The sequence below is a fragment of the Ascaphus truei genome, chromosome 5 (assembly GCF_040206685.1).
Source record: "Ascaphus truei isolate aAscTru1 chromosome 5, aAscTru1.hap1, whole genome shotgun sequence".
Classification (NCBI taxonomy): domain Eukaryota; kingdom Metazoa; phylum Chordata; class Amphibia; order Anura; family Ascaphidae; genus Ascaphus; species Ascaphus truei.
In genome coordinates, this window is record NC_134487.1 from 4920968 (window position 1) to 4941807 (window position 20840).

The window sequence follows — 20840 nt, forward strand, 5'->3', positions numbered from 1 at the left end:
GACGTGGGTATCGGTGTGACCCTGCGGTGGGAGGGACACTGGGTAGGACGTGGGTATCGGTGTGACCCTGCGGTGGGAGGGACACTGGGTAGGACGTGGGTATCGGTGTGACCCTGCGGTGGGAGGGACACTGGGTAGGACGTGGGTATCGGTGTGACCCTGCGGTGGGAGGGACACAGGGTAGGACGTGGGTATCGGTGTGACCCTGCGGTGGGAGGGACACTGGGTGGGACGTGGGTATCGGTGTGACCCTGCGGTGGGAGGGACACTGGGTAGGACGTGGGTATCGGTGTGACCCTGCGGTGGGAGGGACACTGGGTGGGACTTGGGTATCGGTGTGACCCTGCGGTGGGAGGGACACTGGGTAGGACGTGGGTATCGGTGTGACCCTGCGGTGGGAGGGACACTGGGTAGGACGTGGGTATCGGTGTGACCCTGCGGTGGGAGGGACACTGGGTAGGACGTGGGTATCGGTGTGACCCTGCGGTGGGAGGGACACTGGGTAGGATGTGGGTATCGGTGTGACCCTGCGGTGGGAGGGACACTGGGTAGGACGTGGGTATCGGTGTGACCCTGCGGTGGGAGGGACACTGGATAGGACGTGGGTATCGGTGTGACCCTGCGGTGGGAGGGACACTGGGTAGGGCGTGGGTATCGGTGTGACCCTGCGGGGGGAGGGACACTGGGTAGGACGTGGGTATCGGTGTGACCCTGCGGTGGGAGGGACACTGGGTAGGATGTGGGTATCGGTGTGACCCTGCGGTGGGAGGGACACTGGGTAGGATGTGGGTATCGGTGTGACCCTGCGGTGGGAGGGACACTGGGTAGGACGTGGGTATCGGTGTGACCCTGCGGTGGGAGGGACACTGGGTAGGACGTGGGTATCGGTGTGACCCTGCGGTGGGAGGGACACTGGGTAGGACGTGGGTATCGGTGTGACCCTGCGGTGGGAGGGACACTGGGTAGGACGTGGGTATCGGTGTGACCCTGCGGTGGGAGGGACACTGGGTGGGATGTGGGTATCGGTGTGACCCTGCGGTGGGAGGGACACTGGGTAGGACGTGGGTATCGGTGTGACCCTGCGGTGGGAGGGACACAGGGTAGGACGTGGGTATCGGTGTGACCCTGCGGTGGGAGGGACACTGGGTGGGACTTGGGTATCGATGTGACCCTGCGGTGGGAGGGACACTGGGTAGGACGTGGGTATCGGTGTGACCCTGCGGTGGGAGGGACACTGGGTAGGATGTGGGTATCGGTGTGACCCTGCGGTGGGAGGGACACTGGGTAGGACGTGGGTATCGGTGTGACCCTGCGGTGGGAGGGACACTGGGTAGGACGTGGGTATCGGTGTGACCCTGCGGTGGGAGGGACACTGGGTAGGACGTGGGTATCGGTGTGACCCTGCGGTGGGAGGGACACTGGGTATCGGTGTGACCCTGCGGTGGGAGGGACACTGCGTGGGACGTGGGTATCGGTGTGACCCTGCGGTGGGAGGGACACTGGGTAGGACGTGGGTATCGGTGTGACCCTGCGGTGGGAGGGACACTGGGTAGGATGTGGGTATAGGTGTGACCCTGCGGTGGGAGGGACACTGGGTAGGACGTGGGTATCGGTGTGACCCTGCGGTGGGAGGGACACTGGGTAGGACGTGGGTATCGGTGTGACCCTGCGGTGGGAGGGACACTGGGTAGGACGTGGGTATCGGTGTGACCCTGCGGTGGGAGGGACACTGGGTAGGACGTGGGTATCGGTGTGACCCTGCGGTGGGAGGGACACTGGGTGGGACGTGGGTATCGGTGTGACCCTGCGGTGGGAGGGACACTGGGTAGGACGTGGGTATCGGTGTGACCCTGCGGTGGGAGGGACACTGGGTAGGACGTGGGTATCGGTGTGACCCTGCGGTGGGAGGGACACTGGGGGATGTGGGTATCGGTGTGACCCTGCGGTGGGAGGGACACTGGGTAGGACGTGGGTATCGGTGTGACCCTGCGGTGGGAGGGACACTGGGTAGGACGTGGGTATCGGTGTGACCCTGCGGTGGGAGGGACACTGGGTAAGACGTGGGTATCGGTGTGACCCTGCGGTGGGAGGGACACTGGGTAGGACGTGGGTATCGGTGTGACCCTGCGGTGGGAGGGACACTGGGTGGGATGTGGGTATCGGTGTGACCCTGCGGTGGGAGGGACACTGGGTAGGACGTGGGTATCGGTGTGACCCTGCGGTGGGAGGGACACTGGGTAGGACGTGGGTATCGGTGTGACCCTGCGGTGGGAGGGACACTGGGTAGGACGGGGGTATCGGTGTGACCCTGCGGGGGGAGGGACACTGGGTAGGACGTGGGTATCGGTGTGACCCTGCGGTGGGAGGGACACTGGGTAGGATGTGGGTATCGGTGTGACCCTGCGGTGGGAGGGACACTGGGTAGGACGGGGGTATCGGTGTGACCCTGCGGTGGGAGGGACACTGGGTAGGACGTGGGTATCGGTGTGACCCTGCGGTGGGAGGGACACTGGGTAGGACGTGGGTATCGGTGTGACCCTGCGGTGGGAGGGACACTAGGTAGGACGTGGGTATCGGTGTGACCCTGCGGTGGGAGGGACACTGGGTAGGACGTGGGTATCGGTGTGACCCTGCGGTGGGAGGGACACTGGGTAGGACGTGGGTATCGGTGTGACCCTGCGGTGGGAGGGACACTGGGTAGGACGTGGGTATCGGTGTGACCCTGCGGTGGGAGGGACACTGGGTAGGACGTGGGTATCGGTGTGACCCTGCGGTGGGAGGGACACTGGGTAGGATGTGGGTATCGGTGTGACCCTGCGGTGGGAGGGACACTGGGTAGGATGTGGGTATCGGTGTGACCCTGCGGTGGGAGGGACACTGGGTAGGACGTGGGTATCGGTGTGACCCTGCGGTGGGAGGGACACTGGGTAGGACGTGGGTATCGGTGTGACCCTGCGGTGGGAGGGACACTGGGTAGGACGTGGGTATCGGTGTGACCCTGCGGTGGGAGGGACACTGGGTGGGACGTGGGTATCGGTGTGACCCTGCGGTGGGAGGGACACTGGGTAGGACGTGGGTATCGGTGTGACCCTGCGGTGGGAGGGACACTGGGTAGGACGTGGGTATCGGTGTGACCCTGCGGTGGGAGGGACACTGGGTAGGACGTGGGTATCGGTGTGACTCTGCGGTGGGAGGGACACTGGGTAGGACGTGGGTATCGGTGTGACCCTGCGGTGGGAGGGACACTGCGTGGGACGTGGGTATCGGTGTGACCCTGCGGTGGGAGGGACACTGGGTAGGACGTGGGTATCGGTGTGACCCTGCGGTGGGAGGGACACTGGGTAGGACGTGGGTATCGGTGTGACCCTGCGGTGGGAGGGACACTGGGTAGGACGTGGGTATCGGTGTGACCCTGCGGTGGGAGGGACACTGTGTATCGGTGTGACCCTGCGGTGGGAGGGACACAGGGTAGGACGTGGGTATCGGTGTGACCCTGCGGTGGGAGGGACACTGGGTAGGACGTGGGTATCGGTGTGACCCTGCGGTGGGAGGGACACTGGGTAGGATGTGGGTATCGGTGTGACCCTGCGGTGGGAGGGACACTGGGTAGGACGTGGGTATCGGTGTGACCCTGCGGTGGGAGGGACACTGGGTAGGACGTGGGTATCTGTGTGACCCTGCGGTGGGAGGGACACAGGGTAGGACGTGGGTATCGGTGTGACCCTGCGGTGGGAGGGACACTGGGTAAGGACGTGGGTATCGGTGTGACCCTGCGGTGGGAGGGACACTGGGTAGGACGTGGGTATCGGTGTGACCCTGCGGTGGGAGGGACACAGGGTAGGACGTGGGTATCGGTGTGACCCTGCGGTGGGAGGGACACTGGGTAGGACGTGGGTATCGGTGTGACCCTGCGGTGGGAGGGACACTGGGTAGGACGTGGGTATCGGTGTGACCCTGCGGTGGGAGGGACACTGGGTAGGACGGGGGTATCGGTGTGACCCTGCGGTGGGAGGGACACTGGGTAGGACGTGGGTATCGGTGTGACCCTGCGGTGGGAGGGACACTGGGTAGGACGTGGGTATCGGTGTGACCCTGCGGTGGGAGGGACACTGGGTAGGACGTGGGTATCGGTGTGACCCTGCGGTGGGAGGGACACTGGGTAGGACGTGGGTATCGGTGTGACCCTGCGGTGGGAGGGACACAGGGTAGGACGTGGGTATCGGTGTGACCCTGCGGTGGGAGGGACACTGGGTGGGACGTGGGTATAGGTGTGACCCTGCGGTGGGAGGGACACTGGGTAGGACGTGGGTATCGGTGTGACCCTGCGGTGGGAGGGACACTGGGTAGGATGTGGGTATCGGTGTGACCCTGCGGTGGGAGGGACACTGGGTAGGACGTGGGTATCGGTGTGACCCTGCGGTGGGAGGGACACTGGGTAGGACGTGGGTATCGGTGTGACCCTGCGGTGGGAGGGACACTGGGTGGGACGTGGGTATCGGTGTGACCCTGCGGTGGGAGGGACACTGGGTAGGACGTGGGTATCGGTGTGACCCTGCGGTGGGAGGGACACTGGGTAGGACGTGGGTATCGGTGTGACCCTGCGGTGGGAGGGACACAGGGTAGGACGTGGGTATCGGTGTGACCCTGCGGTGGGAGGGACACTGGGTAGGACGTGGGTAGCGGTGTGACCCTGCGGTGGGAGGGACACTGGGTAGGACGTGGGTATCGGTGTGACCCTGCGGTGGGAGGGACACTGGGTAGGACGTGGGTATCGGTGTGACCCTGCGGTGGGAGGGACACTGGGTGGGACGTGGGTATCGGTGTGACCCTGCGGTGGGAGGGACACTGGGTAGGACGTGGGTATCGGTATGACCCTGCGGTGGGAGGGACACTGCGTGGGACGTGGGTATCGGTGTGACCCTGCGGTGGGAGGGACACTGGGTAGGACGTGGGTATCGGTGTGACCCTGCGGTGGGAGGGACACTGGGTGGGACGTGGGTATCGGTGTGACCCTGCGGTGGGAGGGACACTGGGTAGGACGTGGGTATCGGTGTGACCCTGCGGTGGGAGGGACACTGGGTAGGACGTGGGTATCGGTGTGACCCTGCGGTGGGAGGGACACTGGGTAGGACGTGGGTATCGGTGTGACCCTGCGGTGGGAGGGACACTGGGTAGGACGTGGGTATCGGTGTGACCCTGCGGTGGGAGGGACACTGGGTATTACGTGGGTATCGGTGTGACCCTGCGGTGGGAGGGACACTGGGTAGGACGTGGGTATCGGTGTGACCCTGCGGTGGGAGGGACACTGGGTAGGACGTGGGTATCGGTGTGACCCTGCGGTGGGAGGGACACTGGGTAGGACGTGGGTATCGGTGTGACCCTGCGGTGGGAGGGACACTGGGTAGGGCGTGGGTATCGGTGTGACCCTGCGGTGGGAGGGACACTGGGTAGGACGTGGGTATCGGTGTGACCCTGCGGTGGGAGGGACACTGGGTAGGATGTGGGTATCGGTGTGACTCTGCGGTGGGAGGGACACTGGGTAGGACGTGGGTATCGGTGTGACCCTGCGGTGGGAGGGACACTGGGTAGGACGTGGGTATCGGTGTGACCCTGCGGTGGGAGGGACACTGGGTAGGACGTGGGTATCGGTGTGACCCTGCGGTGGGAGGGACACTGGGTAGGACGTGGGTATCGGTGTGACCCTGCGGTGGGAGGGACACTGGGTATCGGTGTGACCCTGCGGTGGGAGGGACACTGGGTATCGGTGTGACCCTGCGGTGGGAGGGACACTGGGTAGGACGTGGGTATCGGTGTGACCCTGCGGTGGGAGGGACACTGGGTAGGACGTGGGTATCGGTGTGACCCTGCGGGGGGAGGGACACTGGGTATCGGTGTGACCCTGCGGTGGGAGGGACACTGGGTATCGGTGTGACCCTGCGGGGGGAGGGACACGCTGTTAGGATGTGGGTGTCACTGTCCCCCCCTGATCAGTGGGTGACCCTCTCTCTGTTGCACTATTCCTCCTGCAGACTCCCTGCACCCTCCTGCAGAACCGCTCCCTCCTTATATCTGGCCTAAAGCTGAGCCTGGATTCCTCAGCCCCTGCTCAAACAGTTCCTACCCCGGACCCCAGCACAGCCTGGCGGCCCCCTCTCCCGCTGTGCCCCCTGCTGCACCCGGGGCGTACCCAGGGGTGGAGCTGTCTCCTCAGGGCTTGGTGGCTGCCCGGGTGCTGGAGCCGTCACCGGAGGCAGAGCTGCCTATACAGGGGGTGCTGCCAGCACCCATCAGTCAGGGGATCCCGGACCTGCTGATCAGTCCCCAAATGCTGCCGTGTGAGTATACCGGGGGGAAGGGGGAGGGAGAGGAACGATTGCAGCAGCGATCCCAGTGCTGCTGGGATCAGGGCTCCAATCCTGGGATAACCCCTTCACTGCCAGAGGGGCCTGTAACACATTGCTCTACATATTGCCTGGCCCGTGTGCCCTGTGTCATCTCGCCCGTGTGCCCTGTGTCATCTCGCCCGTGTGCCCTGTGTCATCTCGCCCGTGTGCCCTGTGTCATCTCGCCCGTGTGCCCTGTGTCATCTCGCCCGTGTGCCCTGTGTCATCTCGCCCGTGTGCCCTGTGTCGTCTCAACCGTGTGTCGCGTGTGGCCTCACTCGGGATATATTCTCATTATATGGCTCTGCCTGTGTGTATATATCACGTCCGTGTGGGGTTATATGGCTCTGCCTGTGTGTATATATCACGTCCGTGTGGGGATATATGGCTCTGCCTGTGTGTATATATCACGTCTGTGTGGGGTTATATGGCTCTGCCTGTGTATATATCACGTCCGTGTGGGGATATATGGCTCTGCCTGTGTGTATATATCACGTCCGTGTGGGGTTATATGGCTCTGCCTGTGTGTATATATCACGTCTGTGTGGGGTTATATGGCTCTGCCTGTGTGTATATATCACGTCCGTGTGGTGTTATATGGCTCTGCCTGTGTATATATCACGTCCGTGTGGGGTTATATGGCTCTGCCTGTGTATATGTATCACGTCCGTGTGGGGTTTTATGGCTCTGCCTGTGTATATATCACGTCCGTGTGGTGTTATATGGCTCTGCCTGTGTATATATCACGTCCGTGTGGTGTTATATGGCTCTGCCTGTGTGTATATATCACGTCTGTGTGGGGTTATATGGCTCTGCCTGTGTGTTTATATCACGTCCGTGTGGGGTTATATGGCTCTGCCTGTGTGTATATCACGTCTGTGTGGGGTTATATGGCTCTGCCTGTGTGTATATATCACGTCTGTGTGGGGTTATATGGCTCTGCCTGTGTGTATATATCACGTCCGTGTGGGGTTATATGGCTCTGCCTGTGTATATATCACGTCCGTGTGGGGTTATATGGCTCTGCCTGTGTATATATCACGTCTGTGTGGGGTTATATGGCTCTGCCTGTGTGTATATATCACGTCCGTGTGGGGTTTTATGGCTCTGCCTGTGTATATATCACGTCCGTGTGGGGTTATATGGCTCTGCCTGTGTGTATATATCACGTCTGTGTGGGGTTATATGGCTCTGCCTGTGTATATGTATCACGTCCGTGTGGGGTTATATGGCTCTGCCTGTGTATATATATCACGTCTGTGTGGGGTTATATGGCTCTGCCTGTGTATATATATCACGTCTGTGTGGGGTTATATGGCTCTGCCTGTGTATATATCACGTCTGTGTGGGGTTATATGGCTCTGCCTGTGTATATGTATCACGTCCGTGTGGGGTTATATGGCTCTGCCTGTGTATATATCACGTCCGTGTGGGGTTATATGGCTCTGCCTGTGTATATATCACGTCCGTGTGGGGTTATATGGCTCTGCCTGTGTATATATCACGTCCGTGAGGGGTTATATGGCTCTGCCTGTGTATATATCACGTCCGTGTGGGGTTATATGGCTCTGCCTGTGTGTATATATCACGTCCGTGTGGGGTTATATGGCTCTGCCTGTGTATATATCACGTCCGTGAGGGGTTATATGGCTCTGCCTGTGTGTATATCACGTACGTGTGGGGTTATATGGCTCTGCCTGTGTATATATATCACGTCCGTGTGGGGTTATATGGCTCTGCCTGTGTATATATCACGTCCGTGTCGGGTTATATGGCTCTGCCTGTGTATATGTATCACGTCCGTGTGGGGTTATATGGCTCTGCCTGTGTATATATCACGTCCGTGTGGGGTTATATGGCTCTGCCTGTGTATATATATCACGTCAGTGTGGGATTTATATGGCTCTGCCTGTGTGTATATATCACGTCTGTTTGGGGTTATATGGCTCTGCCTGTGTATATATCACGTCCGTGTGGGGTTATATGGCTCTGCCTGTGTATATATCATGTCTGTGTGGGGTTATATGGCTCTGCCTGTGTGTATATCACGTCTGTGTGGGGTTATATGGCTCTGCCTGTGTATATATCACGTCTGTGTGGGGTTATATGGCTCTGCCTGTGTATATGTATCACGTCCGTGTGGGGTTATATGGCTCTGCCTGTGTGTATATCACGTCCGTGTGGGGTTATATGGCTCTGCCTGTGTATATATCACGTCCGTGTGGGGTTATATGGCTCTGCCTGTGTGTATATATCACGTCCGTGTGGGGTTATATGGCTCTGCCTGTGTATATATCACATCCGTGTGGGGTTATATGGCTCTGCCTGTGTGTATATATCACGTCCGTGTGGGGTTATATGGCTCTGCCTGTGTATATATCACGTCCGTGTGGGGTTATATTGCTCTGCCTGTGTATATGTATCACGTCCGTGTGGGGTTATATGGCTCTGCCTGTGTATATATCACGTCCGTGTGGGGTTATATGGCTCTGCCTGTGTGTATATATCACGTCTGTGTGGGGTTATATGGCTCTGCCTGTGTATATATCACGTCCGTGTGGGGTTATATGGCTCTGCCTGTGTGTATATATCACGTCCGTGTGGGGTTATATGGCTCTGCCTGTGTATATATCACGTCTGTGTGGGGATATATGGCTCTGCCTGTGTGTATATATCACGTCTGTGTGGGGTTATAAGGCTCTGCCTGTGTATATATCACGTCCGTGTGGGGTTATATGGCTCTGCCTGTGTGTATATCACGTCCGTGTGGGGTTATATGGCTCTGCCTGTGTATATATCACGTCCGTGTGGGGTTATATTGCTCTGCCTGTGTATATATCACGTCTGTGTGGGGTTATATGGCTCTGCCTGTGTGTATATCACGTCCGTGTGGGGTTATATGGCTCTGCCTGTGTATATATCACGTCCGTGTGGGGTTATATGGCTCTGCCTGTGTATATGTATCACGTCCGTGTGGGGTTATATGGCTCTGCCTGTGTATATATCACGTCCGTGTGGGGTTATATGGCTCCGCCTGTGTGTATATATCACGTCCGTGTGGGGTTATATGGCTCTGCCTGTGTATATATCACATCCGTGTGGGGTTATATGGCTCTGCCTGTGTGTATATATCACGTCCGTGTGGGGTTATATGGCTCTGCCTGTGTATATATCACGTCCGTGTGGGGTTATATTGCTCTGCCTGTGTATATGTATCACGTCCGTGTGGGGTTATATGGCTCTGCCTGTGTATATATCACGTCCGTGTGGGGTTATATGGCTCTGCCTGTGTGTATATATCACGTCTGTGTGGGGTTATATGGCTCTGCCTGTGTATATATCACGTCCGTGTGGGGTTATATGGCTCTGCCTGTGTGTATATATCACGTCCGTGTGGGGTTATATGGCTCTGCCTGTGTATATATCACGTCTGTGTGGGGATATATGGCTCTGCCTGTGTGTATATATCACGTCTGTGTGGGGTTATAAGGCTCTGCCTGTGTATATATCACGTCCGTGTGGGGTTATATGGCTCTGCCTGTGTGTATATCACGTCCGTGTGGGGTTATATGGCTCTGCCTGTGTATATATCACGTCCGTGTGGGGTTATATTGCTCTGCCTGTGTATATATCACGTCTGTGTGGGGTTATATTGCTCTGCCTGTGTATATATCACGTCCGTGTGGGGTTATATGGCTCTGCCTGTGTATATATCACGTCTGTGTGGGGTTATATGGCTCTGCCTGTGTATATATCACGTCTGTGTGGGGTTATATGGCTCTGCCTGTGTGTATATCACGTCTGTGTGGGGTTATATGGCTCTGCCTGTGTATATATCACGTCTGTGTGGGGTTATATGGCTCTGCCTGTGTATATATCCCGTCCGTGTGGGGTTATATGGCTCTGCCTGTGTATATATATCACGTCCGTGTGGGGATATATGGCTCTGCCTGTGTATATATCACGTCCGTGTGGGGTTATATGGCTCTGCCTGTGTATATATCACGTCTGTGTGGGGTTATATGGCTCTGCCTGTGTGTATATCACGTCTGTGTGGGGTTATATGGCTCTGCCTGTGTATATATCACGTCTGTGTGGGGTTATATGGCTCTGCCTGTGTATATATCACGTCCGTGTGGGGTTTTATGGCTCTGCCTGTGTATATATCACGTCCGTGTGGGGTTATATGGCTCTGCCTGTGTGTATATCACGTCTGTGTGGGGTTATATGGCTCTGCCTGTGTATATATTACGTCCTTGTAGGGTTATATGGCTCTGCCTGTGTATATATATCACGCCCGTGTGGGGTTATATGGCTCTGCCTGTGTATATGTCACGTCCGTGTGGGGATATATGGCTCTGCCTGTGTATATATCACGTCTGTGTGGGGTTATATGGCTCTGCCTGTGTATATATCACGTCAGTGTGGGGTTATATGGCTCTGCCTGTGTATATATCACGTCCGTGTGGGGTTATATGGCTCTGCCTGTGTGTATATATCACGTCTGTGTGGGGTTATATGGCTCTGCCTGTGTGTATATCACGTCCGTGTGGGGTTATATGGCTCTGCCTGTGTATATATCACGTCAGTGTGGGGTTATATGGCTCTGCCTGTGTATATATCACGTCCGTGTGGGGTTATATGGCTCTGCCTGTGTATATATCATGTCTGTGTGGGGTTATATGGCTCTGCCTGTGTGTATATCACGTCTGTGTGGGGTTATATGGCTCTGCCTGTGTATATATCACGTCTGTGTGGGGTTATATGGCTCTGCCTGTGTATATGTATCACGTCCGTGTGGGGTTATATGGCTCTGCCTGTGTGTATATCACGTCCGTGTGGGGTTATATGGCTCTGCCTGTGTATATATCACGTCCGTGTGGGGTTATATGGCTCTGCCTGTGTATATGTATCACGTCCGTGTGGGGTTATATGGCTCTGCCTGTGTATATATCACGTCCGTGTGGGGTTATATTGCTCTGCCTGTGTATATGTATCACGTCCGTGTGGGGTTATATGGCTCTGCCTGTGTATATATCACGTCCGTGTGGGGTTATATGGCTCTGCCTGTGTGTATATATCACGTCTGTGTGGGGTTATATGGCTCTGCCTGTGTATATATCACGTCCGTGTGGGGTTATATGGCTCTGCCTGTGTGTATATATCACGTCCGTGTGGGGTTATATGGCTCTGCCTGTGTATATATCACGTCTGTGTGGGGATATATGGCTCTGCCTGTGTGTATATCACGTCTGTGTGGGGTTATATGGCTCTGCCTGTGTGTATATCACGTCCGTGTGGGGTTATATGGCTCTGCCTGTGTATATATCACGTCCGTGTGGGGTTATATTGCTCTGCCTGTGTATATATCACGTCTGTGTGGGGTTATATTGCTCTGCCTGTGTATATATCACGTCCGTGTGGGGTTATATGGCTCTGCCTGTGTATATATCACGTCTGTGTGGGGTTATATGGCTCTGCCTGTGTATATATCACGTCTGTGTGGGGTTATATGGCTCTGCCTGTGTGTATATCACGTCTGTGTGGGGTTATATGGCTCTGCCTGTGTATATATCACGTCTGTGTGGGGTTATATGGCTCTGCCTGTGTATATATCACGTCCGTGTGGGGTTATATGGCTCTGCCTGTGTATATATATCACGTCCGTGTGGGGATATATGGCTCTGCCTGTGTATATATCACGTCCGTGTGGGGTTATATGGCTCTGCCTGTGTATATATCACGTCTGTGTGTGGTTATATGGCTCTGCCTGTGTGTATATCACGTCTGTGTGGGGTTATATGGCTCTGCCTGTGTATATATCACGTCTGTGTGGGGTTATATGGCTCTGCCTGTGTATATATCACGTCCGTGTGGGGTTTTATGGCTCTGCCTGTGTATATATCACGTCCGTGTGGGGTTATATGGCTCTGCCTGTGTGTATATCACGTCTGTGTGGGGTTATATGGCTCTGCCTGTGTATATATTACGTCCTTGTAGGGTTATATGGCTCTGCCTGTGTATATATATCACGCCCGTGTGGGGTTATATGGCTCTGCCTGTGTATATGTCACGTCCGTGTGGGGATATATGGCTCTGCCTGTGTATATATCACGTCTGTGTGGGGTTATATGGCTCTGCCTGTGTATATATCACGTCAGTGTGGGGTTATATGGCTCTGCCTGTGTATATATCACGTCCGTGTGGGGTTATATGGCTCTGCCTGTGTGTATATATCACGTCCGTGTGGGGTTATATGGCTCTGCCTGTGTATATATCACGTCTGTGTGGGGATATATGGCTCTGCCTGTGTGTATATCACGTCTGTGTGGGGTTATATGGCTCTGCCTGTGTGTATATCACGTCCGTGTGGGGTTATATGGCTCTGCCTGTGTATATATCACGTCCGTGTGGGGTTATATTGCTCTGCCTGTGTATATATCACGTCTGTGTGGGGTTATATTGCTCTGCCTGTGTATATATCACGTCCGTGTGGGGTTATATGGCTCTGCCTGTGTATATATCACGTCTGTGTGGGGTTATATGGCTCTGCCTGTGTATATATCACGTCTGTGTGGGGTTATATGGCTCTGCCTGTGTGTATATCACGTCTGTGTGGGGTTATATGGCTCTGCCTGTGTATATATCACGTCTGTGTGGGGTTATATGGCTCTGCCTGTGTATATATCACGTCCGTGTGGGGTTATATGGCTCTGCCTGTGTATATATATCACGTCCGTGTGGGGATATATGGCTCTGCCTGTGTATATATCACGTCCGTGTGGGGTTATATGGCTCTGCCTGTGTATATATCACGTCTGTGTGGGGTTATATGGCTCTGCCTGTGTGTATATCACGTCTGTGTGGGGTTATATGGCTCTGCCTGTGTATATATCACGTCTGTGTGGGGTTATATGGCTCTGCCTGTGTATATATCACGTCCGTGTGGGGTTTTATGGCTCTGCCTGTGTATATATCACGTCCGTGTGGGGTTATATGGCTCTGCCTGTGTGTATATCACGTCTGTGTGGGGTTATATGGCTCTGCCTGTGTATATATTACGTCCTTGTAGGGTTATATGGCTCTGCCTGTGTATATATATCACGCCCGTGTGGGGTTATATGGCTCTGCCTGTGTATATGTCACGTCCGTGTGGGGATATATGGCTCTGCCTGTGTATATATCACGTCTGTGTGGGGTTATATGGCTCTGCCTGTGTATATATCACGTCAGTGTGGGGTTATATGGCTCTGCCTGTGTATATATCACGTCCGTGTGGGGTTATATGGCTCTGCCTGTGTGTATATATCACGTCTGTGTGGGGTTATATGGCTCTGCCTGTGTGTATATCACGTCCGTGTGGGGTTATATGGCTCTGCCTGTGTATATATCACGTCAGTGTGGGGTTATATGGCTCTGCCTGTGTATATATCACGTCCGTGTGGGGTTATATGGCTCTGCCTGTGTATATATCATGTCTGTGTGGGGTTATATGGCTCTGCCTGTGTGTATATCACGTCTGTGTGGGGTTATATGGCTCTGCCTGTGTATATATCACGTCTGTGTGGGGTTATATGGCTCTGCCTGTGTATATGTATCACGTCCGTGTGGGGTTATATGGCTCTGCCTGTGTGTATATCACGTCCGTGTGGGGTTATATGGCTCTGCCTGTGTATATATCACGTCCGTGTGGGGTTATATGGCTCTGCCTGTGTATATGTATCACGTCCGTGTGGGGTTATATGGCTCTGCCTGTGTATATATCACGTCCGTGTGGGGTTATATTGCTCTGCCTGTGTATATGTATCACGTCCGTGTGGGGTTATATGGCTCTGCCTGTGTATATATCACGTCCGTGTGGGGTTATATGGCTCTGCCTGTGTGTATATATCACGTCTGTGTGGGGTTATATGGCTCTGCCTGTGTATATATCACGTCCGTGTGGGGTTATATGGCTCTGCCTGTGTGTATATATCACGTCCGTGTGGGGTTATATGGCTCTGCCTGTGTATATATCACGTCTGTGTGGGGATATATGGCTCTGCCTGTGTGTATATCACGTCTGTGTGGGGTTATATGGCTCTGCCTGTGTGTATATCACGTCCGTGTGGGGTTATATGGCTCTGCCTGTGTATATATCACGTCCGTGTGGGGTTATATTGCTCTGCCTGTGTATATATCACGTCTGTGTGGGGTTATATTGCTCTGCCTGTGTATATATCACGTCCGTGTGGGGTTATATGGCTCTGCCTGTGTATATATCACGTCTGTGTGGGGTTATATGGCTCTGCCTGTGTATATATCACGTCTGTGTGGGGTTATATGGCTCTGCCTGTGTGTATATCACGTCTGTGTGGGGTTATATGGCTCTGCCTGTGTATATATCACGTCTGTGTGGGGTTATATGGCTCTGCCTGTGTATATATCACGTCCGTGTGGGGTTATATGGCTCTGCCTGTGTATATATATCACGTCCGTGTGGGGATATATGGCTCTGCCTGTGTATATATCACGTCCGTGTGGGGTTATATGGCTCTGCCTGTGTATATATCACGTCTGTGTGGGGTTATATGGCTCTGCCTGTGTGTATATCACGTCTGTGTGGGGTTATATGGCTCTGCCTGTGTATATATCACGTCTGTGTGGGGTTATATGGCTCTGCCTGTGTATATATCACGTCCGTGTGGGGTTTTATGGCTCTGCCTGTGTATATATCACGTCCGTGTGGGGTTATATGGCTCTGCCTGTGTGTATATCACGTCTGTGTGGGGTTATATGGCTCTGCCTGTGTATATATTACGTCCTTGTAGGGTTATATGGCTCTGCCTGTGTATATATATCACGCCGGTGTGGGGTTATATGGCTCTGCCTGTGTATATGTCACGTCCGTGTGGGGATATATGGCTCTGCCTGTGTATATATCACGTCTGTGTGGGGTTATATGGCTCTGCCTGTGTATATATCACGTCAGTGTGGGGTTATATGGCTCTGCCTGTGTATATATCACGTCCGTGTGGGGTTATATGGCTCTGCCTGTGTGTATATATCACGTCCGTGTGGGGTTATATGGCTCTGCCTGTGTATATATCACGTCTGTGTGGGGATATATGGCTCTGCCTGTGTGTATATCACGTCTGTGTGGGGTTATATGGCTCTGCCTGTGTGTATATCACGTCCGTGTGGGGTTATATGGCTCTGCCTGTGTATATATCACGTCCGTGTGGGGTTATATTGCTCTGCCTGTGTATATATCACGTCTGTGTGGGGTTATATTGCTCTGCCTGTGTATATATCACGTCCGTGTGGGGTTATATGGCTCTGCCTGTGTATATATCACGTCTGTGTGGGGTTATATGGCTCTGCCTGTGTATATATCACGTCTGTGTGGGGTTATATGGCTCTGCCTGTGTGTATATCACGTCTGTGTGGGGTTATATGGCTCTGCCTGTGTATATATCACGTCTGTGTGGGGTTATATGGCTCTGCCTGTGTATATATCACGTCCGTGTGGGGTTATATGGCTCTGCCTGTGTATATATATCACGTCCGTGTGGGGATATATGGCTCTGCCTGTGTATATATCACGTCCGTGTGGGGTTATATGGCTCTGCCTGTGTATATATCACGTCTGTGTGGGGTTATATGGCTCTGCCTGTGTGTATATCACGTCTGTGTGGGGTTATATGGCTCTGCCTGTGTATATATCACGTCTGTGTGGGGTTATATGGCTCTGCCTGTGTATATATCACGTCCGTGTGGGGTTTTATGGCTCTGCCTGTGTATATATCACGTCCGTGTGGGGTTATATGGCTCTGCCTGTGTGTATATCACGTCTGTGTGGGGTTATATGGCTCTGCCTGTGTATATATTACGTCCTTGTAGGGTTATATGGCTCTGCCTGTGTATATATATCACGCCCGTGTGGGGTTATATGGCTCTGCCTGTGTATATGTCACGTCCGTGTGGGGATATATGGCTCTGCCTGTGTATATATCACGTCTGTGTGGGGTTATATGGCTCTGCCTGTGTATATATCACGTCAGTGTGGGGTTATATGGCTCTGCCTGTGTATATATCACGTCCGTGTGGGGTTATATGGCTCTGCCTGTGTGTATATATCACGTCTGTGTGGGGTTATATGGCTCTGCCTGTGTGTATATCACGTCCGTGTGGGGTTATATGGCTCTGCCTGTGTATATATCACGTCAGTGTGGGGTTATATGGCTCTGCCTGTGTATATATCACGTCCGTGTGGGGTTATATGGCTCTGCCTGTGTGTACATATCACGTCCGTGTGGGGATATATGGCTCTGCCTGTGTGTGTATATAACGTCCGTGTGGGGTTATATGGCTCTGCCTGTGTATATATCACGTCAGTGTGGGGTTATATGGCTCTGCCTGTGTATATATCACGTCCGTGTGGGGTTATATGGCTCTGCCTGTGTATATATCATGTCTGTGTGGGGTTATATGGCTCTGCCTGTGTGTATATCACGTCTGTGTGGGGTTATATGGCTCTGCCTGTGTATATATCACGTCTGTGTGGGGTTATATGGCTCTGCCTGTGTATATGTATCACGTCCGTGTGGGGTTATATGGCTCTGCCTGTGTGTATATCACGTCCGTGTGGGGTTATATGGCTCTGCCTGTGTATATATCACGTCCGTGTGGGGTTATATGGCTCTGCCTGTGTATATGTATCACGTCCGTGTGGGGTTATATGGCTCTGCCTGTGTATATATCACGTCCGTGTGGGGTTATATTGCTCTGCCTGTGTATATGTATCACGTCCGTGTGGGGATATATGGCTCTGCCTGTGTATATATCACGTCCGTGTGGGGTTATATGGCTCTGCCTGTGTGTATATATCACGTCTGTGTGGGGTTATATGGCTCTGCCTGTGTATATATCACGTCCGTGTGGGGTTATATGGCTCTGCCTGTGTGTATATATCACGTCCGTGTGGGGTTATATGGCTCTGCCTGTGTATATATCACGTCTGTGTGGGGATATATGGCTCTGCCTGTGTGTATATCACGTCTGTGTGGGGTTATATGGCTCTGCCTGTGTGTATATCACGTCCGTGTGGGGTTATATGGCTCTGCCTGTGTATATATCACGTCCGTGTGGGGTTATATTGCTCTGCCTGTGTATATATCACGTCTGTGTGGGGTTATATTGCTCTGCCTGTGTATATATCACGTCCGTGTGGGGTTATATGGCTCTGCCTGTGTATATATCACGTCTGTGTGGGGTTATATGGCTCTGCCTGTGTATATATCACGTCTGTGTGGGGTTATATGGCTCTGCCTGTGTGTATATCACGTCTGTGTGGGGTTATATGGCTCTGCCTGTGTATATATCACGTCTGTGTGGGGTTATATGGCTCTGCCTGTGTATATATCACGTCCGTGTGGGGTTATATGGCTCTGCCTGTGTATATATATCACGTCCGTGTGGGGATATATGGCTCTGCCTGTATATATATCACGTCCGTGTGGGGTTATATGGCTCTGCCTGTGTATATATCACGTCTGTGTGGGGTTATATGGCTCTGCCTGTGTGTATATCACGTCTGTGTGGGGTTATATGGCTCTGCCTGTGTATATATCACGTCTGTGTGGGGTTATATGGCTCTGCCTGTGTATATATCACGTCCGTGTGGGGTTTTATGGCTCTGCCTGTGTATATATCACGTCCGTGTGGGGTTATATGGCTCTGCCTGTGTGTATATCACGTCTGTGTGGGGTTATATGGCTCTGCCTGTGTATATATTACGTCCTTGTAGGGTTATATGGCTCTGCCTGTGTATATATATCACGCCCGTGTGGGGTTATATGGCTCTGCCTGTGTATATGTCACGTCCGTGTGGGGATATATGGCTCTGCCTGTGTATATATCACGTCTGTGTGGGGTTATATGGCTCTGCCTGTGTATATATCACGTCAGTGTGGGGTTATATGGCTCTGCCTGTGTATATATCACGTCCGTGTGGGGTTATATGGCTCTGCCTGTGTGTATATCACGTCTGTGTGGGGTTATATGGCTCTGCCTGTGTATATATTACGTCCTTGTAGGGTTATATGGCTCTGCCTGTGTATATATATCACGCCCGTGTGGGGTTATATGGCTCTGCCTGTGTATATGTCACGTCCGTGTGGGGATATATGGCTCTGCCTGTGTATATATCACGTCTGTGTGGGGTTATATGGCTCTGCCTGTGTATATATCACGTCAGTGTGGGGTTATATGGCTCTGCCTGTGTATATATCACGTCCGTGTGGGGTTATATGGCTCTGCCTGTGTGTATATATCACGTCCGTGTGGGGTTATATGGCTCTGCCTGTGTATATATCACGTCTGTGTGGGGATATATGGCTCTGCCTGTGTGTATATCACGTCTGTGTGGGGTTATATGGCTCTGCCTGTGTGTATATCACGTCCGTGTGGGGTTATATGGCTCTGCCTGTGTATATATCACGTCCGTGTGGGGTTATATTGCTCTGCCTGTGTATATATCACGTCTGTGTGGGGTTATATTGCTCTGCCTGTGTATATATCACGTCCGTGTGGGGTTATATGGCTCTGCCTGTGTATATATCACGTCTGTGTGGGGTTATATGGCTCTGCCTGTGTATATATCACGTCTGTGTGGGGTTATATGGCTCTGCCTGTGTGTATATCACGTCTGTGTGGGGTTATATGGCTCTGCCTGTGTATATATCACGTCCGTGTGGGGTTATATGGCTCTGCCTGTGTATATATATCACGTCCGTGTGGGGATATATGGCTCTGCCTGTGTATATATCACGTCCGTGTGGGGTTATATGGCTCTGCCTGTGTATATATCACGTCTGTGTGGGGTTATATGGCTCTGCCTGTGTGTATATCACGTCTGTGTGGGGTTATATGGCTCTGCCTGTGTATATATCACGTCTGTGTGGGGTTATATGGCTCTGCCTGTGTATATATCACGTCCGTGTGGGGTTTTATGGCTCTGCCTGTGTATATATCACGTCCGTGTGGGGTTATATGGCTCTGCCTGTGTGTATATCACGTCTGTGTGGGGTTATATGGCTCTGCCTGTGTATATATTACGTCCTTGTAGGGTTATATGGCTCTGCCTGTGTATATATATCACGCCCGTGTGGGGTTATATGGCTCTGCCTGTGTATATGTCACGTCCGTGTGGGGATATATGGCTCTGCCTGTGTATATATCACGTCTGTGTGGGGTTATATGGCTCTGCCTGTGTATATATCACGTCAGTGTGGGGTTATATGGCTCTGCCTGTGTATATATCACGTCCGTGTGGGGTTATATGGCTCTGCCTGTGTGTATATATCACGTCTGTGTGGGGTTATATGGCTCTGCCTGTGTGTATATCACGTCCGTGTGGGGTTATATGGCTCTGCCTGTGTATATATCACGTCAGTGTGGGGTTATATGGCTCTGCCTGTGTATATATCACGTCCGTGTGGGGTTATATGGCTCTGCCTGTGTGTACATATCACGTCCGTGTGGGGATATATGGCTCTGCCTGTGTGTGTATATAACGTCCGTGTGGGGTTATATTGCTCTGCCTGTGTATATATCACGTCCGTGTGGGGTTATATTGCTCTGCCTGTGTGTATATATCACGTCCGTGGGGATATATGGCTCTCCCTGTGTATATATCACGTCCGTGGGGTTATATGGCTCTGCCTGTTATTATTTTGCTTTGCAGATCTCGCTGGCAGTAAATGGGTTAAGAGGATGAAAATATTGGGGGTTTTTTTTTCATATGTGGATATTATTTTACAAAACGGAGAACTATGGGAAGGAACAGGGGGGCCCTATCCTATGCGTGGGGGGCCTTATCCTATGCGTGGGGGGCCCTATCCTATGCGTGGGGGGGCCCTATCCTATGCGTGTGGGGGGCCCTATCCTATGCGTGGGGGGGGCCTATCCTATGCGTGGGGGGGGGCTATCCTATGCGTGGGGGGGGCCCTATCCTATGCGTGGGGGGGGCCTATCCTATGCGTGGGGGGGGCCCTATCCTATGCGTGGGGGGGGCCCTATCCTATGCGTGGGGGGGGCCCTATCCTATGCTTGGGGGGGCCCTATCCTATGCGTGGGGGGGTCCCTATCCTATGCGTGGGGGGGTCCCTATCCTATGCGTGGGGGGGGCCTATCCTATGCGTGGGGGGGCCCTATCCTATGCGTGGGGGGGTCCCTATCCTATGCGTGGGGGGGTCCCTATCCTATGCTTGGGGGGGCCCTATCCTATGCGTGGGGGGGTCCCTATCCTATGCGTGGGGGGGGCCCTATCCTATGCGTGGGGGGGGGCCTATCCTATGCGTGGGGGGGGCCTATCCTATGCGTGGGGGGGCCCTATCCTATGCGTGGGGGGGTCCCTATCCTATGCGTGGGGGGGTCCCTATCCTATGCTTGGGGGGGCCCTATCCTATGCGTGGG

At 53.7% G+C, this 20840-nt stretch overlaps 1 protein-coding gene across 1 annotated transcript in view; it reads left to right on the forward strand.

Annotated features, from left to right (window-relative positions):
* Window positions 1-20840, forward strand: part of IRF5 (interferon regulatory factor 5) — a 179252-nt gene that overhangs the window by 141971 nt on the left and 16441 nt on the right. The window contains exon 6 of the mRNA XM_075599255.1: window positions 6030-6335. Within this exon, the coding sequence (XP_075455370.1) occupies window positions 6030-6335 (306 nt within the window). The remainder of the gene's footprint in view (window positions 1-6029; window positions 6336-20840) is intronic.